Consider the following 13,728-nt stretch of genomic DNA (forward strand, 5'->3'; position numbering starts at 1 on the left):
CCATTAAGGACTTCATTCATCTTGCAGTCTAAAGGCCCTACATAACGCATGTCTCTTTTCAATCCCTGCCTCAACTCCAGATGTGTACGCATGTGTAAATAGCCATATAGAGAACCAGAAAGTATACATCTCTCATGTTCATCGGTGATTCTCCCCCTCTCCTCTGCTCTCATGAGACCTCACATGGAGTACTGTGTGCAGTTCTGGAGTCCTCAGCAAAGGAAGGACATGGACCTGTTAGAGCAGGTCCAGAGGAGGCTACTAAGATGATCAGAGGGCTGGAGCACCTCCCATATGAGGACAGGCTGAGAGAGTTGGGATTGTTCAGCCTGGAGAAGAGAAAGCTCTGGGGAGACCTTACAGCAGCTTTATAGCACTTAAAGGGGGCTACAGGAAAGCTGGAGCCGGGGCTTTTTATCAGAGAATGCAGGGATAGGACAAGGGATAATGGTTTTAAGCTGAAACAACGTAGATTTAGATTAGGTGTTAGGAAGAAATGTTTTCCTGTGATGGTGGTGAGGCACTGGCCGAGGTTGCCCAGAGAAGTCATGGCTGCCCCATCCCTGGAGGTGTTCAAGGACTGGATGGGGCTCGGAGCAACCTGATCCAGTGGGAGGTGTCCCTGCCCATGGCAGGGGGGGTTGGAACTGGATGATCTTTATGGTCCCTTCCAACCCAACCCGATCTATGATTTTATGATTCTATCATTATCTGTAGCTGTCTGAGTTTTTTTTCCTAGAAAAGCAAAACAAAAGAAAAACTACAAACCAGACTTGGCAGATTCTACCTAATGAAAACTATCATAGTGTAGATATTAAGTAGTTGCTGGCTTTGCTTGCCTCAAAATCTGAGAAGAAAACAGAGATGTGAGATTGAGCAATACATTCAGCATATTCTGTGTTTCTTGCACTGAAAAATAATTCATGCCTTTGCTTCCCACACCAGTAATTCCTTTCTCAAGTTTAACCCAGGCCTTAGACTCCCATCAAAACAAAGCAAATAAAAGTGTTTCTGCCAAAGGAATTGGAAGAAGTGTCCTCCCTTCCCTAAAAATATTTTTTTTTTCATCAATAGAGCACAGCCAGTCTAGAACTGTCTTTCAACTCCTTTCAGTTCCAGCAGCATTTCTATTGTGCTATATCACCATTTAAAGATCTCTACTGCCCTAAGCTTTTGAATCTAGTCAGCAAAAAGGAAAGCAAAAATGTCTTTTTTTTTTAATGGGTTTATCTAAACACTTCCTGATTTGGATGTTGCATAGCAGGTTAATAGCAACTGCATTTGTAGTTACCTTTATATGAGATATCATAATGCAGTATAATAAAAGCAATGAAACTCAGTGAAAAATAAAGGCCCGGAAGTCTACAAGTCTTCTGGAGTCCCCCTGTGTCTATCAGTTTGGGTAGAAAGCATATAAATCATAGAATCACTGAATCACAGAATCCTAGAATGGTTTGGGCTGGAAGGGACCTTAAAGATCATCCAGTGCCAAACCCCCCTGCCATGGGCAGAGACACCTTCCACTGGATCAGGGGCTCCAAGCCTCATCTAGCCTGGCCTTGAACATCTCCAGGGATGGGGCAGCCACAGCTTCTCTGGGCAATTCTTCTCGTTCTGCATTCCCTGATAAAGAACTCCTCTCCAGCTTTCTTGTCGTCTCCCTTTAAGTGCTGTAAAGCTGCTATAAGTCTCCCTTACAGCCATCTCTTCTCCAGGCTGAAAAATCTCAACTCCAGAACTGGACATTGTCTCACCAGAGCAGAGTAGAGAGGCAGAATCGCCTCCCTCAACTTGCTGGTCACACTTCTGTTGATGCAGCTCAGGATGTTCTCCTAGTTTTAAATTTTTAGTTGCATACTTTGACACGTCTTGCTAGCAGCATTCAGCAAGCTCTGTGTACAGGTCCTGTGTAGTAACAGCATAGTGTGAGTGAGAATACAGTATTCTGATAATTAATTTTAATTGAAATGAGCGAGTGTGTGTGCACACACACATGTACATACAGAAAGACTCTGTTTTTCTAGTGGCTTGGCTTCCTTTTCCTCATTGAAGGGAAGAAGTTAAACTTTCTCATTAAATGTTTATATAAAAATGAAATAATTCTGAGGTTAACCAGAAATGCAGCTTAATCTTGTATAGAAACATGTGTGTGAGGTTGGCTTTTTTTTCTTTAGTTGCACAAATATAGCTGAAACTTGAAGTTGGCAGAGAGCGCTATTTAAAAATATTTAGTCTCAGCATGTAAAAACTCGTTTTGTTACGGAATTCCTTTGTGAAAGGTGTAGCTATGCCATGTCTCTGCCAAAGTGATGGGAGCCATATTGACAGAGTGCAGTTTGGAAAATAGCTGCATTTTGGGCTTGTAGTTACAAAAGTTAAATTGGAATTTACATGTTTTATATATTGCTTGGAAGGATACCACATCTAGTAATATTTTTTAAGAGGGGGGAAAGAAGAAAAAAGAAAGCTTTTGCAGATGGAGTCAAAGCTTTGCTCTGTTAGAACATGTCGGGATGAGCAGAGGTATGTGTGATGACACTTAGCATGTACCACTGAAGGCTCTGGTTTATGCTCTTTAGCTGTCATCATGTGCTATAGTTATGATACATATGCTTAATTTTGGCTACATACTTCATCTTTGCCTTTTCTTCTCTGGGTGTGTTTAAGTTTTATAGCATAATAAGAGCTACTGATACATGTGATGCTGTCTGCTGCCCAGGCATAACTTATGCTCAGGTTTTGGTACTATAAGAGCCATTAAACACAGCATTTTGTGGTCACTGCTGTCTCATTAATCGTGGCCATGATGCCATTGTCCCACAAGAGCAACTGATGAGTTGTCTGGCTCAGCCCCTGGCCAACATGCCAGGCTCTGTGGTGCCAGGTGACAGCAGCAGGTAGACGAGGTGAATCAGAAGCCTGGTTGAGACTGGGAGGAGAAGGCAGAGGAACTTGGTCTCTGCCGCCACTCCCAAGGCAGCTGTGGCACCAGCAAAAGAGCTGAGTGGGAACCATCATCCCGATGAAACCAGATGTATTCAGGTGGCACGACCACCTTAAGTGCCTGTGCAACACCTTGGGTAAGCTGTGGGCACCCATGTGCAGGGTCACTTGCACATCAGTCTGCAAAATTACACAAATAAGCAAACTGTAGATTAAATCATGAAGATTTGGCCCAGGCTGTTCTAAACTAAGGTCACTTACAGACATTAGGAAAGGAGCTGGTTTTGTTCAGTTACATTTCCTTAACTACTTCTCATAAATAAATCAAGAATAGCAGAGATTATTTGCTCAGCCTGTTGGACCAGAGACGTGAGATACGCACGATACCTATCCTTTTTATTTAAGAATTGCAGAGATGCTGCCCCACCATTACAGACCTGTTTTAAAGTAGTCTACCCAATGTCTGCTCATACTGACTGCCTTTTTAATAAACAAGGCAGAAAGAAGTCTCTCTTTTTATTAAAAATAATATTTAATTATAGCATGTTGTTGCAGAGGATGGCTGCAATATGAACTCATCTGTTCCAAGGCAGCCTTCATGAATATAGAACCATTTAGATGTATGTGCTTTAAGTTAAGGAAACCTACTAACATCTTAAAACATAGTTGCTTAGAGATTAAAGAAGCCTCTGTCTCGCTGAGTGTGGCCTGTGAATGCCTTGCACACTTTAGTTAGGGAAGTTTTATAGAACGGCCATCCTATATTAAGTAAGTTCACTCCAAACCTCTTGTTGTAGGTACAGTACACGAACCTGAGGAATGAAAAGCATTAAGCCAATATACTTAATCATTTTCTGGGTAGAATAAGTTATTTTCAATTTGTAAAATGCCCAGATGTCTTATCCATCCCATTTAAATCTACGGATCATAGAACTGAGAGGAAGGAAGTGATACACATCAAGGGGCGATTCTTTGTTTTTCAGAGTAGACCAAAATTTAGTGTGAATGATCAATTCTTTCACAGTATTGGAAAATTTCTCACAAAATTTTTAATGGTCTGTAAGAATTTCTGTTCTCAGAGAAGAGGAAAAAAGGCCACATTTTCTTGTATTTTCCTGTTTTATATGTGAAATGGGGAAGTTGAAACACAAGAGAAGTACTAAATATGAACCTTTTTCAAATACATCAAAGCCTTCATAGCTGAGCCTCTCAGTTTAGCCCATTTGAAAGAAAAAATGGTATTTGTGCTATCTTAAAAGAGTCTTTTTATCTTTAAAAGTAGTTTGTTGTACAAAAGCATTATCGAGGACACGTCTCCCTAGCCCAGCCAGCATCGTGCTGCCGTACCTGACCTAGTTCAGACAGATGGCCGTGTGCATCAGGAGGGGTGCAAGGATGCTAAAACAGGATAAGTGAGCAGGAAATGTCATAAGGGGGTCCTTCAATGCTCTGCTGCTGGAGGAAGAAGCTCTTGCTGTGCTTTCCACCCCTTCCATGCTGACTGGTGGTTGTTGAATCCCCTTGTCAGCCCATCTCAATACCCCAGCAGTGAGCCTTCTTTTTTTTTTTTTTTTCTGGATTAGTTTTCTGTTGGTCTGGTGCATTGAATCAGTTAATGAAAGGGCCAGCTTAGTGTGGGAGCCAGCACAAGAGACGTCTGGGAGCCTTCAGCCAGCAGTGGGTGGTGCCTAGACAAAGGAGAAGGGGTAAGGAGGCTGCAGTGTCCCACACTTTGAGCAGGAGTAACCCCTGGAGGTGGCAAAAAGTGAGAGATATTTACCTCTCTGAGGTATTTGCCATCTCTACCCAGTGCTGCACTTCTACAAATCCCTTGCAGGAAATTGTGCACCTTGAGATGCATTGAATTGAGATATTTATGTCCACTTTAGCATACAGTCAGCAACCTTTCTCTTTTAGCCTCTACCTGTGGTGTGTCTTCTCCTCATTTGTTTCCTTTTCTTGCTTTGCAAATGCCTCCACGCCTACCTCGTTTCTGAATCAGGTGGTGGCCCTGGGTTCTGAGAACTTCTCAGCTCCCTCAATTTTGTGGGAATAAGGCTGTAGCTCTCCGCAGAGCATCTTGTGATGCTGGGTTAAGATGCGGGTAGGAATTTACCCGAGCGAGACACAGATGTCCAGACCCAGCAGTTATTCACGTCTTTTTAAAATGCCATGTCTGAACCTTTGATCTCCCCTTGACAGAGGGGAAAAGCAAACTCCCCAAACCTCTACAGAGTCTTCCTTTGACACTGCCTGGCAGGCGTGCACCGCACGGGCGCTCAGGCTCGCAGGTAGTTCTCATCCAGGAAGCGCCACCGCTTGCGCTATTCACAAACCGCAGGGTACTATTCTGTTTCCAGGCTCCTAATCCCTCTTACACACAATCCCTTACAACTTTAACTGGCGGGGTGGAGGAACAAGTTAAAAAGGAAGGAAAAAGGAAAATGAAACACAATGTACAGCCAGCTAGTGGCTGCCAGTTAGTGCGCACACAATCGGCACCAGCTGCAGCCCAATTAAACCCGACATTCACAGGTGTTCCCAGCAGAGCCTGCACTAACAAAACCACTTTCTTGAAAATACCTAAGGCTTTAACACAGAAGCCCATTTCTATTTTCCCTTTTTTATTTTTTTTTTTTAAACCAGGATTCTTTAAAGCTATTTAGAGTACTTTAAATACAAAGAAGCTGAAAAGGACTTTCAGTCTGCTGGAAAGAGTTGTTGCTTAATGCCAAAGAGGGGGAGAATCAGACAGGCTGAATCAGCCAGTGTAACCATTGGTTTGGGGTAAAAGATGGGTTATGCTGAAAGCTGTTTATTCAGGGAATGGTAACTGGTACTGGTGTAAATCGACTAGGTGTAAATCGATTTCTTTTGGGGATTCATCACTGTTTGCACCATCACTGTGATCTTGTGTGTGGCTTTGCCTGTTACTGACCAGCGCATGTATGTGTGGTTCAGATAGCAAATTCTATCCGAGGTGGAAAGGAGAACTGATTTGATAGAGTCACCTTTTTGACTTCAGAGTAGGATTCTAAATTTGGGTTTTTTCTGATCTTAATGCACTCATTGAGATGATAAATCAGTACTTTAAAAAAATTACAATCTCTTTTTAATACATGAATTCAAAGACTAAATGATAAGTCAGTAATTTGCTCTAATTCAAAATGAAAATTGTGTTTGTTAAACTTTCATTTATAATTGTACTACTACTCAAACTAGGGTATATACTCATAGATTCAATAGTATTCAACCACACCTGGCTGGCAATTCATCTCTGCAATAACACCCAGCACCTCAGTACTTATTGCTTAATTACCTGCTGCTGTTTAATCACTGTTCGTTTTGACAATCATTTAATGTCTTTGTTACTGCTTCCAATACTGAAAGCTACTCTACATTCAGATGCAGTCAAGTATATATATTTTGTCCTTCAATACATCGAGCTACAATTTTGCTTTCCAAACAGGGCTAGGACGTTATTCTGAATTCCTCATAACACACAGAGGTCCAAAAGACTGTAGTTTTTTGGTTTTGTTTTGTTTTATACTCAAAAGGCAACAATGGTGATCCCTTGGATTTGTATTTGAAAATAATTGAGAATTGTCCTAAAAGTGGCAGATAGGTAACGTTGGTTCACAGGATTCATTTATAGAGGCAGGCAGAGGCTATTCATGCTGATAAATGCAGTGAAGAGAAAAGAAAATCACCCAGGCTTCAAACGTACACGTATATGACCTAAATTAGATATTGTCGCTCAGGAAACAATACTGGAGGCAGTGCGGGTAACTGAAAAGAATAATCTCAGCGCTAATATGATGGCAAATACAACGGTAGGAAAGGAACCAGAAGCAACCCAGGCACCCGGCTGTGCTGTGATGTAGCTCCCTCTGCTCTGCGTGGCTTCAGCCACCCAACAGCAAGAGGACAGAGCAGAACTTGTGAAGACGACACGGCAGGTGGGCTGAAAGATGGATAAGTTCTGCAGGAGCAGGGACGGAACCACGGAGGATGCTTCAGCTTGCAAAGACTCGGCTGAGAGGGGGTGAGATAAGACTGTAAAATCGTCAATGATACAGGGAAAGTAAATGGGAAACAACAGATGAGTCTTTTAACACATGAAATAGGAGGCACTTGCTGAAATTACCAGCTTTAAGACAAACAAAAGTGCTTTTTTTTATGCAACGCATGATTGGACTGTGGCACTCGTTACAGGATGAGGTTGTGGAGTCCAAAAGAAGTGATTTAAGTAATTATATAAATTCATTCAGCTTAGGTGTGTTGCAAGGTTTTAGAAATGATGGTCTAGATGCAGCCTCTGTGACTATATTACTACTTGTGTTTGCTTTCCACGAGTGATTTAGTTTCACTAGTTAGTGACAATGCATGCTTGTGAGGGCTTTTTTTTTTTTTTTTTCAAGTTTGCATACTTGAACTAAGAAAAATAACCAAGCTTGCCTTGTCCAATCTCTTACCTCAGAAACCTGATACTCTGGGTTAGCCAAGGAATGGAAACACCACCATGTGACTTCTGCAACCGGCCCTAATTTCTAAACATCCTGCCATAATGCCTGCTGTTAATTACTCAATAATATATAAAAGACTTAGTCACAAAAATCCTGAGTGCAGCCAGCAAAAGAGAATGATAATTCATGCCTTAAAATTCTTTCCTTTTTCCTTAAAAACAGCTCAAACATTATGGGGGAGCTAGCAAAAAATAACAGTTTTCTGGTGCTTCCTCATGTCTAGTAATTTTTGGTTATCGCAGAACTATGGCTTAGCCTTTAAGAATAAATCAAAACAAAAAAATCCTTTGCATATTAATTTTCATCACTGTTACAATACACTTGGCAGAGCATAAAGAAAATGTAAACACATCATCAGAAGCATCAGGTTATGGGCAGATTCTTCCTAAGTCTATCAGTGTAATAATGAAACGGGACAAAATAAGACTGGCAGTTGTGTTCCTTCTTTTTTGGATCTGCCACCTTGATGGTCTTGCCTTCATCTTCTCCTTCAGTAGAATACATCTGCTCCTAACAAGTGAACGTCTTGTGCTGTAGTAATACCCTGCTTCATAATTTTGATGCTGTAGATCAGCGATGGTATCTGTGAGCAGAACAGGATGCCCAAAACCTGCTGTATTGTGTTTGGGGGTTTTTTTAATGCCCCTGAACACCCTGAGAAGGTCTCTTCCTCTTAATTTTGTGGGAAACTTGCCCTTAGTGCAGTATTTATCAAGGTGAAATGGATCCTTCCCTCAAACCAACAGTTTTAGAGTCCAGGATGCTTGGGATCTGTTTTTCCATCAACAGCCTTCTCCCTTTTGAAACATTTCTAAGTTTGGTGTTAGGCAGGGATGGGGATAAGTTTGATCTGGCTTGGGTTTTTTTTCCCTTTAAGTAGATTTATATTTGTTTTAGAGCTAAAGAAATAGTCACACTAGCTACTTAGAGCAAAACCCAAACGGAAAGACCAAGATCCCTCTGTTAACTTTCTAGATGATGTATTACTTATCTCCGCAAGAAGCTGGTGCACTAAATCTCAGCTATTCTTCCACGTTTAACTGTCTCTGAAGTCCTGAAAAGCATTAAAATGCATAACAGCAGTGTTTAGCTTCACTGCTCATTAGAGCAGCACAGAACTAATAGTAATATTGTTGTAACTTGACAAAGCCATCTAAATCCATGCATGTTTTCTTGTGAAAGCTTCCTAAACATGCTGCTAAATCCTCTAAAAAGCTACTAAACGGCTTTGGCAACCATTAGCACAGCATAAGCAGGGGGACTCTTTTCAGTAAGTGAACAAACAGAGAAAATATGCTGAATAGCTGGACAAATGTGTTTCAGCTGGCTCTTTCATTTACAGATATAAGGGAACAGTCAATATCAATCACTGTTTTCCCTGTTGCACTGGAAATCACAATATCTCTTTTCATTCCACAAACTCTTTTCACCATGGTGATGTGTCTTTAGAGCGACACTGGCATCAGTCTGTTTCCGCTGTCTGAAGTCCAGAGAGCTTAAAAACACATTGCAGGGTATGAGACCTTAACCCTCCTTGCCTTCCACACACCCCTCTCCTTCTAGCCTTCCTTTCTGGATTAATTGTTTTTAGTTCTTTCCCAGCATAAAGCTGAGAAAGAAAAGTGCCCGCGGAGCCTGGGAATATCTGTTCTTATGCTTTGGCGACAGAAAAATGTATCACTGGTTGTTGGGGTTTTAATTTATCAGGTGTTATAAGGAGTTTAACACAAGGCAATATTATTATCAAGTTAATTTGCCAGGTATTGTAATATGAAATGTAATGTTACTATGGTTTGAATTTCAAGCTATGTGCTGTTTCTTGGATGTCCTAATCACAAACTACCTCATTTATTGGGAAGAAAAACAAAATTAATTTGAGAGACTCTGTCCTGGTGAGTATCTGGTATTTGGCATGTGTTGATATTCTTATGTTTCCTTTCTTTCAAGTAATATATTTATAATAATGCTATTTTTTTTTTTATTGTTCCTTTGCAGATAACTGCAGTCTGTCGAGAAGCAGCCCTGCTAGCTCTTCAGGAAGACATAGATGCCAAATTTATCATGGGACGGCACTTTCGATCCGCACTGACTGTCGTGACCCCAAGAATTCCAGATTCGTTAATCCGGTTTTATGCAGATTATCAGCAGCGAAGTGGATTGCACACGCTTTGAAAGGCAAATTAATACATATCCCCCTTCACATTGTGAATACCAAATTCCCTTTGTAAAGCTGTCAAAAACTAAAGAATTTTGTATTGTAAGGGGATGGAGCATCTGAAGTTAACTCAAGTGCAGGATCGTTGTAATAAACGCTGACATGGAAGTTTTAAGTGTAATAAATATCATGTAAAACTTTATATTTTATAGTTTCAGTGGTATAATCTACATTTTATAGGTAGTAAGATTGTTTTTTTAAGTCAATTTATCTGAGCGTATCAAAAAACAATTATCAAGTTCTGAATTTTTGGTGGATATCTTGCCTTAAAGAGAGTAGCAAAAAGTGTCATTGCTGTCCTTATTTGTTTCTGCCTTGCCACAGTTTAATCTTGGGGACCATCCCAGGGAGACACAGACCTGGAGAATGGCCTCACTACAAAAAATGCTGAAAATTATTCTGAATCTTTTGATTTATGATCTCTTGAAAAGCTGCCGAACAGGCTTGCCAAACATAGAGCTTTCCACGATAAAGCTAAGGTATCCTGATTAATTACAGTGAAACATTTATCTTTAGTCTTAAACAACTGCTTTTTACACATCCTGGGAAGTAAGCACCTCCAAAATTGTACATCCCTTGGCTAACCAGGAACCGCTGCCAGGTGTCAGCGAAACATTTTTGCTGTTGTTTGTTTCCATCAAAATAAGTGGGAATATAAAGCTGGCCACTTAAAATCCTAATGAATCCTAATTAATTGATAAGAAAATCCTTGCAGAAACTGTTATAAATGACCGCAAAATAGTTCAGGGATATAAAATCTTTCCAGCTTATTTCTTTGTTATATTGTCCGTTGAAAGGATGACAGGTCCTTATGGGCTCTGCTCTTGCACTCAGTATGAAAGTTAAGCAAACTCATTTTTAGCATTTTTCCCCCGTAATAGAAAGACTGGGCTTTTCTATACCAGATACGAAAAACAGAGGGAAAGGTAAGGCCAAACCAATACAAACTAACAAAAATTTTAAAGGAAAATGTGACAAACCCCTGAATTTCATTGGATAATTCTTTGTTTTCCTAGAGTCTTTCAGGTAAGTAGAACAATTTACAGGTCAAATCCTGCTTTCACTTGTTGGAGTAAACAAGAAATATCTTTTCAGGCTTTATGTTAGGTTATTTTTTGGATTTGTTTATTGTTGGTTCTGAAGACTTGTCTTCCTTGCAGTCATTATAGATGTATTCATGAGAAGTAAGAATTATTTAGCAATTTATACCATTTAATAAGAAATATATATCTTTCCAAGAGAGATTTCTACTGTATTTACTTATATTATCAATATGAAATTGTAGAAGTAATCTCTTGGCCTTGATTATATTTTTTCTCTTTACTTATTTCCACTCTGTACACAATTTGTATCTTTTAAACTGTAATCTACTGCTTTTAAATTATAACCTTTCTATTACTTTTATTCTCCTCTTGTTGCTATAACATTTAATTTTACTATCACTGAAAAGGATAAGAAGATGAGGAAGAGCAGGTCATTTACTTTGTTAATCTGATGTATGTGCAGGTTTTTCTTTTTTTCACTGTTTGACTCTCTAATTGCCCAACAGACACAGGGAATTAAGAAAATTATAAACTGGAAAAGTTGCCTTGGGGATCACGACTGCATTTGAAACTACTTTGTCCTTCTTTTCTAAACTCTTTCTACTCCAACTTGAATCTCAGGATGTGAACAATTTATCATAAGCATTACATTTTTGATGTTTCCAAAAATTAAATACCATACGGTTATCCCTTGGCACCTTCCTCCAACGTATGATCCTGAAGAGGGGAAAGAGAAACCATAGTTTTTGCTGCCAATAACAAAATCTGTCTGTAATTTTGGATCCTAAAAATAGCACTACATGGTGCTTCAGATGAGTAGCAACACTAGATCGCCATTCCTTGGGAAGTGCTCAGATCTCTTGGGAACATGCACCAAGGCTTTCAGTCTGAACTGAAAAACTAAGAGAAGCAGAGAGGAGCTGGCTGCCCTTTCCACACGTGGACTCCTGTTTCCATCAAAGGGAAATTTGCACACTGAATTTTAGGACATTAAAAAAGAACACTGGCCCGTGACTGTGGTTTGGGCCTTGTGAAGAACCCATCCCTGCAAACTTTTATCCTCTCATCCATGTGATACTAAATCTTTGGATACGTACCAACATGCCTGAAGTGATATTAAATGTAGGAAACTCCCCTTTCTATCACTGGATTTGTGGAACTTGACATTTTTTTTTAAAGAGCAAGATGCTCTTTAAAGGAATAACTTCTGACAAATTTATGAGGTCCCTGAAATGTTTACATTGCTCCCAAATATTCTGTTTAGAAAACACGGTTAATCTGATGCTACTTGAAATCTTACTGCATCCCAAGCCACAGATAAATTCAGATTAAAAGAAAGGCGTGGTGATTCTCCTTCTGGTTCCTAATGGGAAATTGCTGTTATTGTGGACTAGCAACTTGAAACCTTCTTATCAGAATTCTGGAAAATAACCAAGTACTCCGTTTTGGTGAAAGCACGTAGTCCTTTCATGAGCCAGTCTGGTGAGTGCTTTTGCGCCCTCAGCCTCTCATTGGAACTTACCGATGAGGGCACTGTAGGACAGACCACTTCAAAAGTATCTTCTGTTCACCTGTCATTTAAATGAGCGTTTTTTTTTAATTCAGAGCTGAACTTTTCACAGTGTGTTTTACCCAACATGTTGTGCCTTGGCACCAAATCAAATTGCTTCCAGTGCGAGGCCATATGAGCCTGAACACCTCTACACTTCAGAGTTAATCAAAGATAGAGGCGTTCTCTATTCTGCTGGGTTAGTCACATTTTTTTGTTGCTTGGATGTTTCTGTGAGATTTAATTTTAACAAAATGATGGCGCCTCCATGAACAGCAAAGGACACATCTGAGAACATCTCTCTCATCCTCCCTTTAACTGCTGAAGTGGTTACTAGACTCATTTCTTTAAGTTCTGTAGAAATACAGTCTTATTCCTGCCTGCCGTTATCTTTTGGAGCCAGTTTTTGGCCCCAATACTGCCTGAGTTGCAGAATTGTTAACATTAAATCAGCTTCTCAATGTTTCAGGCACATTTTGTTTAAATATAAAGTCTAACTTCTTCCTCCAACAACAATGTCTCGCAAAATGGCATTAAAATATCTTTTGACAGGCTTGCCAAAAATGACCAGGAGGATGTTTATGTTCAAAATGTGAAAATGCCTTCACTTAGCTTGACAAAAAAGTTCTGTCATGTGTTTTGCCTGATGCATAAAACAGGTTTTTCACTGCAAGTACAGTGTACAATTCGTACTCCTGGAAAAAGAATGAAGTTTGTTGTGGATAACTTTCCTACAGCCTGTAAATGAGAAGAGGACATAAGGTTTACTGAGTTCGGGTGTGAGGGTGAACACTGGGGACAGAATAAAGGTAATTTTTAAAGATGGTTATTCAAAATCTTCTAACTTAGGCTTGTCATCCTTTTCAAAGGTGGTGTCGTCAAAGTTGTTTTTTCTAGTCTGTGTATTCTGGCTCTTTCTTTTTAGTTTCTTTACTCATTTTAAATGTCAAAGTGTGGTTCTCCTTCAGAAACTGGACACATGACAAATATAATGGTCCTATAACTGAGCATCGGTAGATTAGTGCCGTGGGAAGGCTGTCTGTGGATAATGTCTTGCTGGGAAGTTGGCATCAAACTCTGTGCTGATGGGTTATGGAGAGGGGTAAACACAAAGCTGACTTGTAAAACCTGGTATTTTGCCCTGTGCTGCCCAGTAAGCTGAAGTTAACTGGTGGACACAAGTTCATAAGCAGGAAAACCATCCCTCCTTATCGCAACAGGTGAGTGTCAGGGCCGTGGAGGAGATGACCCTTAAGGCTTTTGGTTGTTTCTGTCCCTCCCAGAGAAAGCAATTGATTGAGTGGGTGAAACAGTATTATCAATACTAGAAAAGCAACTACCCAGTGGTTCTGGTAGCTCATTATCTAGTGCTAGCATGGAGAGAACTTGGGAGTGATTGCACCTGGAAGATGAAGAGTCACACATGTGCCTGGAAGGCAGGTACCCACGGTC

At 40.2% G+C, this 13,728-nt stretch overlaps 1 protein-coding gene across 2 annotated transcripts in view; it reads left to right on the top strand.

The window, feature by feature from the left end:
- The window catches only part of AFG2A (AFG2 AAA ATPase homolog A), a 225,466-nt gene that overhangs the window by 188,916 nt on the left and 22,822 nt on the right, over nt 1-13,728 (top strand). Inside the window, exon 16 of one of the 2 annotated variants that reach the window (XM_069855182.1) lies at nt 9,465-13,314. The exons of the other annotated variant lie outside the window; for it this stretch is intronic. Within the exon in view, the coding sequence (XP_069711283.1) occupies nt 9,465-9,641 (177 nt within the window). The 3' untranslated portion in view covers nt 9,642-13,314. Of the gene's footprint in view, nt 1-9,464; nt 13,315-13,728 lie in introns of those variants that run through there. 2 annotated transcript variants of the gene reach the window in all.

This window comes from Phaenicophaeus curvirostris, chromosome 4 (genome assembly GCF_032191515.1).
Source record: "Phaenicophaeus curvirostris isolate KB17595 chromosome 4, BPBGC_Pcur_1.0, whole genome shotgun sequence".
Taxonomy (NCBI): Eukaryota; Metazoa; Chordata; class Aves; order Cuculiformes; family Cuculidae; genus Phaenicophaeus; species Phaenicophaeus curvirostris.